This window comes from Cuculus canorus, chromosome 26, assembly GCF_017976375.1.
Source record: "Cuculus canorus isolate bCucCan1 chromosome 26, bCucCan1.pri, whole genome shotgun sequence".
In the NCBI taxonomy this organism is placed as follows: domain Eukaryota; kingdom Metazoa; phylum Chordata; class Aves; order Cuculiformes; family Cuculidae; genus Cuculus; species Cuculus canorus.
Genome location: NC_071426.1, coordinates 1402577 through 1416112, shown reverse-complemented (window position 1 = coordinate 1416112; position 13536 = coordinate 1402577). Strand labels below are relative to the sequence as shown.

At 49.9% G+C, this 13536-nt stretch overlaps 1 protein-coding gene across 2 annotated transcripts; it reads right to left on the bottom strand.

The window, feature by feature from the left end:
* Positions 1–413: 413 nt before the first annotated feature.
* Positions 414–13164, bottom strand: ERLIN2 (ER lipid raft associated 2). Of its 2 annotated transcripts, none has more exons than XM_054049625.1 (11): positions 13018–13164; positions 12836–12917; positions 11951–11997; positions 11481–11542; positions 10237–10362; positions 8421–8494; positions 7967–8025; positions 6367–6458; positions 5965–6054; positions 4265–4344; positions 414–3200 (listed from the first exon to the last, which is right to left on the bottom strand). In XM_054049625.1, exons 1-11 carry the CDS (start codon positions 13122–13124, stop codon positions 2991–2993), a joined length of 1029 nt encoding a protein of 342 aa, XP_053905600.1. In that variant the 5' UTR covers positions 13125–13164; the 3' UTR covers positions 414–2990. The 2 variants fall into 2 exon arrangements, with proteins under 2 accessions (XP_053905600.1, XP_053905599.1); XM_054049624.1 differs by having other exon boundaries at positions 12846–12917.
* Positions 13165–13536: the final 372 nt, after the last annotated feature.

The window sequence follows — 13536 nt, the reverse complement described above, 5'->3', positions numbered from 1 at the left end:
GTTCTGAGCTGTGACAGCAGTTACGCAGCTGTCTAGAAACACCCAGAAGGTTCCTGCCCTTCATCTGCTTCAACACAGTAACGATCCACAGCAAACTTCACCAAATCCTGTGTGTTTGACACCCATCTGGTTTGGCACAGCGGGGCCAGCAGATGCTTGTGGCATTCCTCGGCTGGCACAGACGCCTCTGCTTTCCTCTCTCCTGCTGCTGGAGCTCCGCTTTCCTCTTTCCCACTCCCTGGAAAGGGAGGGCTGGCACCGGGCAGGCTCTGATCCTTCCCTCCATGCTTCCCGCGGGAGCGACACCAGCTGTCTGGATGTTACCCCTGGCAAACCTTCTCCTGCAAATCCACCTACATACTGTGTTAAAGGTTATCCATGGAAGAAAGACAGATATTAAAATCGAAGGCCATTTTATTGTCATAGCAAATACCAAAATAAAAAGGCTTTTAATTAAATGCGTAAGAAGATCAAAGACTGTACCGGTAAAGCATTCCCATGCTCCTGCCGGCCATTCCCAGGTATCAGCAGTGCCACAACCCTGTATTTTCCTTGATATACAGAGTGGTTTTAAAATGCAGATTTTAATTCTGAGACTTCAGATCATGGAAATTAGAACAAAACATCAGTTTAACGAGATAGACGGAATAAAGACTTACACATAGTGACAGATCTACTCGGGAAAATTAAAGAAATTATACATACAATGAAGGAACCTGAAGAATGCAACAATGGATTTGGGCTTGTGAAGCCTACTAAGATTTCAACTCTGTTTTTGCATTTTTCACTCTTATTACAATTTATGTTAACAACAAGAATACTTCAGCAGTAACGTTTTTGATTAAAAAAAAAATCGCATTATGACTTACTCATTCCAACCTATTGTCTCACCACGAAGCCATACAAAAACCACACTCTAATACCGCTTTGGCTTAGTTGGGTTATTTCATTAGTGAAAAATACATAAAAAGGAGGTTTTAGCGACTAGTGGAAATGCCTAATATGAACACAGAACAATCCCAAATGAGATCATCCTCAGAGGTTTAGGTACTATTACCTCATTCCTAAGCTTCCGCTATTCCCCGTTCATAGTTTTCCTGCAAAGATCCATTTATAAAAGTCAAGAATATCACAGCCTACCATCAACGCGATTATTTGACTGCCACGCTGCCTAACAGAGTGCACAGGTCTGGAGATGACACTTCCCTTAGCTCCTGTTTTCCAACAACGACACGTAAGAAATGGGACTTTTCTCCAGCAGGCACCAATGCTTATCTTTCATTTTGCATTTTCAAGTCTCAACAGTCACTCTCCTAACAGGGAAAGGGAAAATGAAGTACAAATACTGGAACCAGCAGCTGAAACTCATCACGTTTCCACCTTAGTGTGACCGCCTCACCAAAAAGGCTAATGCTTATTTAAAACACTGAAGAGTGAAGCCACGCATAGCAGGTAGCCAGCGTTTGGGGCACGGGATTGTAAATGTAGTTGGCTGCTCTCCGACAACCAACTCACACCACCTCTTACCAGTACGCCGGCTGCAAATTATAACAGCAATTAATAAACAGGCTCTCCTGCAGAGCGGCAGATGGATTAGGGAAAGGAAACAAGTGTTCTCTCTTGGCCTGAACTTTTGTCTTTAACACTCCTCGGGTCTTACATGTGTGTAAAACAAAGCCCTATCACCTCCCTGGTGAAGGATTAATCAGGTTCCTGAAGTGGAAGGTACATTCTATAGCATCAATCTGAGCAAAAAGGAAGGAAAATTCATCTTTGGACAGCCCAGAGATGCCTTTCTCTGCCCTGTGGCTCTTCAGGATGATCATTTCTGTCCTTTGCTACCAGGAAATCTTGCACAAGGCCTGAGAACAAAACCCAAACACAACATAAACTGTGTTCCATCTGCTCCTGTTTACCTCAACGTCCTTTTTCTGAGACGATGCCGCAAACACTGAAATTGAAGTGCAACTGCTCTTGCAGAGGCAGAGAATGTGCTGTAGTGACCAGGGGACCAGTCACACAAGCCGTTCCTTGCCGGCAAGGCTCTTTGCAAAGTCAGGGTCCCTGAGGCAAAAATTCCTTTCTCCCTCGATTTTCACTGCAGTCTGGATCACTGAAAATCGAGTCTGGTTACCCACTGGCAGGACACTGCCTCCCTCATGCATCACCCAGCAGCAAAACTGCTGGCAAAAGCCTGCCAACACAGACTCTGCTTTGTCTGGAAAGCAAACCAGTGCTAAGAAGCAGGAAAACGAGCCACTACCTGTGCAACACACGGTCTAAGGCTTCGATCTCCTCATGGAAACCAGGTAACCTTCAGGATTGCAGCCAAACTTCTGGAACTCTGTCTCAGCTGCCCTACCAAGGCAAAACACAGCAGCTTGGAGCTCAGTAAAAGGGGGTTTTATGCATTTGCAACACTCTGCGCTCAGGATGGACCGGGAGCGTGGATACGGGCTGTTGGATCATCCCGGCACCCCACACACCAGCACGACCCCGCCACTCAGACAAGGTCTGTGCCCTCCTGCAGACACGCGTAGTGTACAAAAGTCTAGCACCTCTTTGAGAAAGGGGTTTGGAATAAAGTACTCAAAAGCTCCAACAAAAAACAAAAGGAGTGGTAGCAGCAATTCCCCTCCCACCCAAACCTCAAAATCTCATTTATTTCCAACTGCTACAAACCACTCCAGCCCAAAATCAAGTCCCCACCTAAGCTGGCTGCAGGACAGACAGGTGAGCAAGCCTCTCCAGAGTCATTTGGCCTGCACATCCAAGAGGGAGAGGTGCACCTGGAGGACATACCTGGAGCTGGCTGCTTAGAAGTTACCCGGAAAAACACCCCATAAATACCAAAGTCTTTGTGCCTAATGGTCATACAAAAGATCGAAAGGATTAAGTCTGATTTGTCTCTTTCAGTAGAGGAAAGGGGGAAAACAAAAAGGAATTTCCCAGTTCGTGTTTCAATATAAAACAAATAGAAATCGTTATTTTCAGTTGACATTATGAAGTAGTTTTGTGTCCTCACTGGTTCCTGCCCCATCCTCTTCTAAGATTCCTTCTGCCAGTCCCTCTGCAAGTTTGGTCTGGCTTCCCGCATAGTCCATGAACATGTTGGGAATATCTTTGCCAAAATATATCTTGCTGTTTGCAGCAATGGCCTTGTATTTCATCAGCTGCAAGTACTCAGGAGTCAACTTCAGCTGTACAAAGAGAACACAGGTCATCAATAGCTCAGATTCAGCCAAAAGCAAATTCCTGTCATGACCATACAAAGCATCTACTTTTCCTCAACTCTAGCAGGCACGCTCATCCTCCCTTCCGCTGAGGAGACAGAGTGCCTGGAAGAAGGCTCTCTTTCAGCATGTCCAAGTGAAGCTCTAAATCCCAGTGACTAAATGGCAACGTGAGAAAGTGATGGAAGCAGCTGGGGAAATGTTCAATCCAAACATACCAGAGACTGAGATGCTCGAAAGCGCATAACTCACTGAAAGCCCTCACCACGCAAGCTACTGGAAAGAAAAATACAGCTGGCTTTTTCCCAGAGAGGAGACTGATGAGTCTGTTTGGGAGAGCAGAGCTCATTCGTTCAGGATAATGACATTATAACGGAGAGGATAGAATAACTGGGACAAAACTTGTGCACAAACACCCCAGACCTCTGCCTATTCTCAATGACCCTTAGAAAACAAAGTCTTCCTACTGGGATACTCTGGAAACTTGCAGCCAGTGACAAGCCTGGCAGCTCTAGCTGAATAATTTCTTCATTTCCGCATTTGTGGTGGTTTTCCTTTTGCAGGACCCAGGCTTCGCCAGGCCTGTTAGCTGAGTGTGTGAGATCAGCTCCATTTGTTCCCTACCTGAACAATCGCTTACCCTAAGCTCGCCTACCACTCTGAAGGCCTCCCTGCTTGCAGATAGGAATGAATCGTCATTTCTGATTACACCAGTGGGAAGGGCAACCAGAACAGATATTTCGTCTCCAGAGGAGACACGGCCCTGCTAGCACCTAGCTGAGCTGTCTCCAGATGTCACATGTCCGGACATAAATTTATCTGTCCTGAGAACAAAATGAATTTGCAAACAAGGATCTAATTGTTTGAGTCTCAATGAAAACTTCCCTGAGAGGAGATGGTTTTGTTTTGCCTTTTGACCAAAGTGACGAGACACAAGTAAACAAACACAGACTGCTCTTTTGCCTATTATTCCTATGCAGCCTGGAGTAAGGAACCCTGCTTCATGGCACAGCATAATGAAACACAGATACCTTGTTAGCCTCGGCTACTTTCATAGCGGTGTAGCACTCGGCATCAGCTCTCGCCTTCTCTCTTGCAAGAAACGCAGCATCTGGAAAAAAACACACACTCAGGGTTTTTATTTCCAGTCATGTTAGCACCATTTGCAGCTGGAAACGTTTTAAAGTGGCCAGTAGCACATTGAAACTGTATGGGATACAACAAGGGGAAGAGGGAACAGAACGGGAAACCCAGAAATGGAATCTCAATTTACATCTAAAACCCTGCAAGATGATAGCATTAAGCAAGTAAATTGCGTCTGCAGCTGAAGACCTCAAAGCATTTAATGAACATACGGTTTTCATTCCTGGTCCTGTCACGCGGGCCGAGAACGCCCTTTCTTCTCTAGCCAGGCACTGACTCTCACACTGAAGACACAGCGACTGCTCCACTGCAAAGCACTATTCACACACAATGTTTGCACAGAACTCCAAGGACAGCAGAGCAGACTGCGCTGCAGATGAGTCCCATGACTGTGAACTCAATTCCCAGATGGGATCTCGTCTGGAATACTGAAGTTAAAATTCTGGCATGCAGAGGCAGGCTATTTTAACCCTTTGAGGCCCTGCCCCTGGACAGATGTTGGAGAGCTGTTTTTCCTGCATTATCAACAATCACATAAAGGTTCTGATCCTGCAGATACTGAAATTCTCCGACTCCAAGCAGAGACATTTAAGGAAAGAAAACTTCCTCTTTCTATACTGTGCTCTTTTCCTTCTGACTTTTTATCTCTACAAAGGTAACAATATTGGGCCATCATGTTAAGACCAAGATGAATTTAATCTGGCTGGTTCAATGCGATCTCTTCACGTTCTGTCTGTGATGGAGTGACTCAATTGGAGTATGTACCAGTTTGGATTTGAGAACTGCACAGCTGGATAAACCATTTGTTTACCTACACTGGTAGGGTTACTGGAAGCTGCTACACTTAAAAATCATGTAAGCAATTGGATGGTTTGGCCCGAGACTTCCTTGCTTTGGGCTAATGAGAGTGATCCCAGCCAGAGCCACAGGAAGGAATGAGGGAGACAGGAATCCTCTGCCAGTAGAGTTGAACTGGAAGCCTGACACCTGGTGACATGCATTTATAAGAAATAAAACTCATTGTATTCCTCTGAAGAGCTTCTTAATGAGGAGCTGCTGATCTGTAAAACTCTTAATTGGCTCCTCAGTGGCCTTCTGCAAAGCCTGACAGGGCTTATAATGAATGTAACTGGAAACAAGGCCCTGCCACTCTGCGCTGGAAATGCAGACTCCTTTTCACACTCTGGAATTTGCTTGACAAAGCCCTGGATCGGATATCGGGGGGGACATCACCTTAACAGTATAAACCCTAGAAGAATTAACTTCACTAACTTTACCGTTATCCAAGTATCCCAAATGCCTTCTGCTGCCTCAACAGATCTGCACCCCTGAAAACTCCGCTGCAAAATAGGCTGTGAAAACACTGGGGGAATCCGAGTTCTCAGACACGTTTATTCAGCACAGTGATGGATCACAGAAGGTGCCATGTACACCGGCTGAAATGAAAGATCCTGGTAGCCTCATCCCTGTGTAGACCATCGTCAATGCAGGCACTTCAAGAACTTCTTAACTCTAGGGTGAATCAGTTCAGCATCTTTAGATACAATTCACTGCAAAACAAGTACTTATCGGGAAGCTCGCCACTCACCTTCAATCTCTGAAATCCGCTTCTCCGTTTCCTTTTCCATCACTTTCTGTCCATAAGTTATTTCAGCAACTTGTGCTATTTTTTCTGCCTCTGAAATGAAAGAGGACACATCCGTGTTGTTGTTAGGCAGGCTTCCTAATGCCAGAAGCATCTTCATCCGTGAAAGCCCTCACCATCCGCCTTGGAAGGCGCCAGACTACATTTGTGGGCAAAGCTGGAAGCCAACTGAGTTTGTCAAAACCAAACAAGCCACCTGAGTTTCTCTGGAAGAGTTTCAGACCAGCAGATACAGCAGAGATGCCCAACTGTGAGCCAGGCACATCCCTCCCCAGTCCCAGCGTTACTTCTGCTGCCTGTCCCACCGCACCCCACCACAGTTACCGCCTCCAAGCAAAGACAGACCGATGAGGGCTTTCTTCCTCTCTGTCTCTGCTTCCTTCTCCACCACCTTCTGCTTCTGTGCTGCAATCAGCAGCTTTGTCTTCTCGCTCTCCCTGGGGAGTCACAAGAAGCCAGTTACAAAGTGTGAGCTTTCCAAAGTGGCACAGCCTGTCACCTCTCCACGATGAGCTGCTGGCTCAGTACATGTTCAGAGCAGGCAGCAGCCAGGAAAGTGAGCATGTGCACCTGCACAGAGCTTTTTCCAAACCAAAGCCTTTCCTGCCCTCCACCGCAGAAAGACTTTCCAGTCAAGTCAGCACTGAAAAGTTCCACAGTGCCTTCTACCAGAGACAGGGCAGAGCGTGCACATCCATTAGGTTTGGGGCTATGGTTAATTAGGAAATCGTTTAAACAAGGTAAGAAATTAAAATCCTGCAAAAGCCTTGCCCTCACAGATGGTTTTCCTTCTTCATTTGGAAGTAAACAGCTTTGCAAGCACCCTTTATTCAATTAAATCATAGAATAATAGAATGTTTTGTGCCAGAAGGGACTTCAAAGCCCATCCGGTTCCAACACCTTCCAATGGATCAGGGGCTCCAAGCCCCATCCAACCTGGCCTTGAACACCTCCATGGACGGGGCAGCCACCACTGCTCTGGGCAACCTGGGCCAGTGCCTCCCCACCCTCACAGCAAAACATTTCTGCCTAAGATCTCATTTCAATCTCCCCTCTTTCAGCTGAAAACTGTTCCCCCTCATCCTACCCTGCACTCTGTGATAACGAACCCCTCCCCAGCTTTCCTGTAGGCTCTGTGCATTTTACACACTAAAGCCTCTTCTCTCTCACTGGTTCATAAATACACAAATAAGTTTTAGCAGTGGGTATAAAAATAAAATACTCTGCTCCTCCACCCTGGCACGGAAGAAAGATTGCAGTCAAGAAGAAGCCTCTCTTGACACATACTCTGCTGTATTTATGGTAAGGGGTAAGAGGATGATTTGGGGTCATGCCAATCATGATTACAGGACACACAGCTCGCCACGACACCAAAAGTCATAAGAAATGCCAGAAAAGCAAAACTGAGGAGCAGGATCTCGTTCCATCCTGCACAGTCTCCACGGGCAGAGCGCTCAGAGGACACATGCATTTTTGAATGATCAAGTGCAGGGGAAGGCAGCTGGCTCAGAGCACTGAAAAGGGATCAGAATGTCAAGTGCTATGAAAGAAAGTTATTTCAAGGCTTCAGCCTGTTGAATCAACAGTTTCTCCATCCCAAACAACAGGATTTGTGGTGGGATCTATCCACCTGCCACTGAGATGCTCTGGGAGGCCTCTTTGAAACAGTATCAGTGTTACGGGGAAGGAACCCCTGTGCAAATAATTTCTGTGCTCAAAACAGAGAAATTCCTTTGAACTGAGGAAAAAATTCCTCCCTCCAGCCACTTGCAGTGACAGACACACATTCATCCCGTGCAGCTGTGCCAGAGCCTTCCTGAATGACAGCACGAGGCTGGGAGCAGCCTGGCAGAGGACACTGCGATCACCACACGCTGTGAAAACACATTAGTCTGGGTGACCGCTTCCTTTTGGTGAGACAAAGGTGCGGGTCTCAGGCACTTACATGAGCTCATAATTCCTCCGGATTGTTTCAGGGATGTTTGGCTTTGTAACTCGAACTGCCTGGAAAGAGAGACCAAAGAAAACATAGGCGAGCAGCCAACAATCGAAAGCGAACAGCCCTGAGGGTGCAGAGGACAGGGGAGCTGACACTGCGGGTTGGTTCTGACACACAGAGCGTCCACACACTGCAGAGATTGTGACCAGTAAACACAGGGCCGAGTTACCTCCTGATACAACAGGAGGTGATCACCCAGGTAAACTGGTCCCTAGAGTAACTCCAAGAGAAACACAACACAAAGGACCACAAGGACGCTGCTTTCATCCCTCAAGTTAGACAAGGTCTGTGTTGTAAAGCAATTCTCTAAAACCAAGCATCACAGCTTCCTATTTCCTTTTAGCCCCTTCTCCCCCTGACAATCTGCACCTTGGACATCTCAAAGTGGAATCCTGCTTACCTGTATAATTAACCCAGGGGCCATGGTCGTCAGGTCTTGCTGCAAGGCCAGTTTAAGGTTTTCATCAATCTGATCTGATCGGGTAGGAGAAAAGAAAGGTAACTAAGAACCCCGCCAGGAAGCTCGCTGTCAGCAAGTGCAGAATTGGCTGGAACAGCTCTGATTTCTTATTTCTTGAAACTAAGTGTAAATTGAGTTTGATGGAGAAGCGCGGGGCTGAGGAAATCCATCCCTGAGTCCAAGGCGAGTTCCCATCTCCCTCAGCACATGAAGCCAGCGGCAAATGCTTAGGACTGGCAATAGGAAAGGGCAGGCATACAATGAAACTCTGTTCCCAATTTCCCACAACCTGCAGTTCGGGATCTTTCCGAGCCAGAGGCAGCAATTCTCTGATAAAGAATCCACTCTCTAACCCACTTCCCCAATAATATCTTCCCAAACAGATCATCCGTGCCAGCAGGAAGCAAAGACAAGGAAAAGGCAGAACAGTTAACTATGGCATAGGCAAGAGATTTCAAAAGGAAACACGAATCAAAACCCTGCTTCACTGAAAACTCCAAGGATGTCAGCGCTTCTGTCAGGGCCTGTTGGGAAAGGAAAATAAAACTGCAATGGCCTTGAAAGCCATCACATCGCACGTCCCAACTATTTGCTTTGGTCCTGGTTTGGCTATCTGGAACGGACACTCACACTGCAGCTCAGCCAGGAGTTTGGGAGCAGCCGTTATCAGTCCCTGGCACCAGCCAGCAGATGTGGGGCAGAGTGACAGCCAGACACTCCAAAGGGACCGTGCCTCGCTGCAGAACTCCAGAGCCAGAGAATATCCGCTCACACAGAGTTCTGCAGAGTTCAGACAAGTTCCTTCTGTGCAAACCGGTGGCTCTGAGTCCATGTCAAGCAGCCGTCATCAGCAGCCGCCAACATCTGGAGACTCCATTGGCAAAGAACCCGCCAGCAGCCCCATACAGGAACTGGAGGGCAATCAAGCTCCAATTCTGTGCCTTGCACAGAGGCCTGGTGGAAAGCCCACAGGCAGGATTCTGGGAAAGCCCAGGACGGACAGAGAACAGGAATTTGCAAACACCCTGCATTCTTTTGGGCACAGATTTGGGGTCCAAAACCATTCACACCAATGCTTTGCCCACAGCCAGCACTGCTGCACTGCCCAGGTACTGGAAAGGATTTCTCTTCACTCCAAAGCTATAAATAAAACAATCAGCACTGCCAGCAACCAGTCCGTTTCTACCAAAAGAACCACCACTTTCCTTCACTCTCTTGCACTGTGCATTCCCAGCACCTGTGCTGCCTCGTTTCCCGGTGGCCTGGAGCAAGGGTGGGAAGGTCGACAGGCCCATGCCACGCACTCCTGTTTCACACCCCTTTCACTGTGGCAAGGCACTGCATGGCACAACAGGAATCACGCCCACGGGCCAGGGAGGGATTCCTCCTACTTTTTGTAACAGCAAAGAGCAGAAGAGCAGCTTTTCTATCTGGATTAGCAAACTGCAACTGATTCAACAAGTCACAGTTGCTAAACACACATGGAACACTTTGGAATCACCCCTCCCTTCTCCCCTAAAGCCTCTTACTGTCGGCAAGCTTGGGTTTGGATTTTCTCTGGTTACAACACACTGAAGCACTAAGAGATAAGCAGTAAGTGTAGACACCTGGTTAACCACTCCGATTCCAAACAAAGCAAGCACTGGATTAATGAGTAAAAGGCTCCCTCAGCTGGGGGAAGCTACTTCTGCACTCACAGACCACGCAAACAGCCACTGGAAATGGCACTCGATCTGATAGGGAAGGGGCAGCTCACCGAACAGCTCGATGTAGACTTCCTGCAGTGTGTGGACGCTGCAGAACTGGTTCAGCTCATGGTGGATCTTGTTGAAGATTAGAGCTTTGTCATAGTCAGCAGTGTAGTTCTTCACGATGTCATACACTGCAAAAGAGGAACCCAGCATTAGCAGCTGAGAGGAAGGGAGACGGGGGAAGCATTGTGTTGGGCCAAGTGCTCAAAGGGAAACACTTATGCCCGTCACAACAGCCAACCTGAAATGAGGATTCTGCCCACGAGACGCCTGAACCAAACAGCTCCTTTAAAGGAGTTTTATTTATAGATGGGAAGGGGCTTTTTATCAGGGACTGCAGGCATAGGATGAGGTGGAGATTGTTTTAAGCTGAAAGAAGAACATTGAGATGAGATCTTGGGAAGAAATGCTTTCCTGTGAGGGTGGGGAGGCCCTGGCCCAGGTTGCCCAGAGCAGTGGTGGCTGCCCCATCCCTGGAGGGGTTCCAGGCCAGGTTGGAAGGGGCTTGGAGCCCCTGATCCAGTGGGAGGTGTCCCTGCCCATGGCATGGGGTGGGACTGGATGGGCTTTGAAGTGCCTCCCAACACAAGCCATTCCATGATCGTACAATTTATTGCTCGTACTTCACAGCACCCAGCCAACGCTCTGTCCTATGCCCTGAAACACAGGAACATTGAACTAACAACTGCCCTATGATATTCACAAACCCTCTCTTGGTCCACTCTGCGCAGATCCCTGTCAAGATGGCACAGGGGCTATGTCCGAGCTGCAGAACAGAGGTCATGTGCCCCACGAGCAGCTGGGGAGGGGACCCTGCGCTGGGCAACACAGAGCTCTCAGCGCAGGCCAGCAACAAGGCAAACGGCTACACCCTGTTTGCAACCAACAGGACATCAAAACACAGATCACTTGGAAAAAGAGGCTGCATGGATCATTCCCCTCGGGCCTCCTGCTCCCAGACATCCTTCCTGCCCTACCTCCGGCCCAGCAGGGCCATAATACAAACAATAACAGCGATGGACTGCACTCAACTATTGGCGAAGCCAATGAGCACAAAACAAGGAATAAGACACACATGGAATGTCCATCAGGGCTGGTTTAAAGTCTCTGCCTGGGAAGCGTGGGGCCTTAGGAGAAGCACAGGGAAACCCCTGTGGTGCAGCCCAGCTCCAAACCAAAGCTGGGTGGAACCTCTGTGCCCCATCCCACACAAGCGCGAGCTTTGCAGGACGCCAGGGGCAGAACTCACCTGCACTCTGGATCAGGAAATTCACCACCTCAATTCTGTCAAAATAAATCATCACTCCACCGCTGCAAAAGGAGAAAAAGGGAATGAGAAATTAAGTTTACTGGAGGTCAAGAGTTCAACTCAGGAGGCTCCAAGTGGAGCACGCTCCCCTCTAGTGGGCTGAGCTCTGCATCTGCATCAGCACCACTGTGGGACTCTGCTCCCTGCACCAGGCTCCTGGCTTCAATTATCCCCATCATAAAATGTGGACCCAGGCTTGGAAAACCAAGTGCAGCCCCTCAGGGTGGCTGCACATGAACCACCCTGGCTCGGCACAGCCTTACAGAGTCTTTCCCTCATTTTGAGGGTGGTGGGTGGGCAATCCAGTCCATGAGAACAAACCCACATGGTTTAAAGGACACAGGAGCAGCGGAGAGAGGGGAAGGATCAAGAGGTTTCCAGCCAAGTTGGTGGAACACTGAGAGTCTCACCTGGTGCCACAGGGAACATTCTTCACCTCGTCTGTCTGCAGCGTGGTCTGAGAAGAAATTAGGGAAAGAGGCTTTAGCAACAGGCGTCTCCCTGCACAAATCCTGCTTGTAGTGACACAAAACCACTGCCCGCACCCCTCAGAGCAGGAGCCCAACCTGCTCTGCACTCCCAGTACCAGGCATGGTGCCCCCTGCCCCTCTGCACCTGCCAGTACTGGGCATGGCACCATACCCTGCCACCCCCATCCCAGTACCGGGCACGGTGTCCACTCTGCTCCTTCCACGGTACAGGGCAGAGCAGCCTCCATCCCACCCCCACCACCGAGCACGGCAGAATCCCCTTCCTCCCTGCTGGCCACGATTCTCCTGATACAGCCCAGGACACCGTTGGTTTCTGGGCTGTGAGCGCATGTTGCCAGCTCATGCCGAGCTTCTCATCGACCAGCACCCCCAGATCCTTCTCCTCAGGGCAGCTCTCAATCACATCATCTCCCATCCTGGATTGAACCCGAGGATTGCCTCGACCCAGGTGTAGCCCCTTGGCCTTGTTGAACTTCAGGAGGTTCACACAGCCCCACTTCTCCAGCCTGTCCAGGTCCCTCTGGATGACATCTCGCCCTTCCACTGTGGAAGGGCAGCCCCCATTGCTCCCCCGGCACCGGGCACCGCACCCACCCCGCTTCTTCCCTCGGTACCGGGCAGAGCAGCCCCCGTCCCGCCGCCGGTATTAAGCACGGCACCCACCCCGTACCCCCAGTCCCGGACACGGCACCCCTCGCCCTGCACACCCGCCGGTACCGAGCACCCCGGCGTTCACCGCCCCGTGTCCCTCCCCACGGCTCCGGGGGCGGCGGGAGCCCCGGTTCCTGGCGAGCTCAGCAGCACCTGCACTGACTTGTAGGACGTGATGAAGGGCAGCATGAGGTGGAAGCCGGGCCCGCTGGTGGAGGTCAGCAACGCCCCGCCGCTGCGGAGGGAAGGAAACGGGCCGTGAGCGGCAGCCCGGGCCCGGCCCGCTCGGGGCCCGTTACCGCGCACAGGGGAAGAGCCCGCGGCGCCCGCCTCACCGGTAGTAGACGCCGATGTGCCCCTCCTCGATCTTGTGGATGGCCGAGAGGAAGGCGGCGGCGAAGAAGCTGAGGGCGAGCGCCGCGATCGCGCCCAGCTGGGCCATGCCCGCTGCCGCCGGCTTTACCGGCGACGCGTGACGTCATCACCCCGCGACCGCCCCGCCCGCCAGCGCGCCCACCGCCAGGGGGCGCGGAAGGCGCGGTGGGGACCTGAGTTCGAGACCCGCCTGCGACCAAACCCGGGGGCGAAAGGCGTCCTTGGGGCCAACGGTTCGAGACCCACCCCTGCAAGATCGGGGGTGAGCCTGAAAATGCAGGTAAACAAACTTTCTAAGACTCGTTTTGGAGTTTAGAAAGCAATTAAATCAGCCTTTTAATCCTTTAATCAGGCTTGCACAACATCAGGGAGTAATATCCGTGTGCAGTGAGACAAGAGCTGGGACAGAATCTGCTTCCCGCTTACGTGCACGTGTGTGGATGTTCCCCAAATCTTATGTGTATTCTATTCCTTTCCAA

What these genes read in the sequence shown, in the direction of transcription:
- ERLIN2 (XM_054049624.1), bottom strand. Translation starts at nt 13,164, where the DNA reads ATGACGTCACGCGTCGCCGGTAAAGCCGGCGGCAGCGGGCATGGCCCA. An exon ending in AATGTTCCCTGTGGCACCAG is followed by an intron (nt 11,543 to 11,950) that starts GTGAGACTCTCA and finishes CTCCTTTTGCAG; the next exon opens with CGGTGGAGTGATGATTTATT. An exon ending in CCCCTGGGTTAATTATACAG is followed by an intron (nt 8,026 to 8,420) that starts GTAAGCAGGATT and finishes CTCTCTTTCCAG; the next exon opens with GCAGTTCGAGTTACAAAGCC.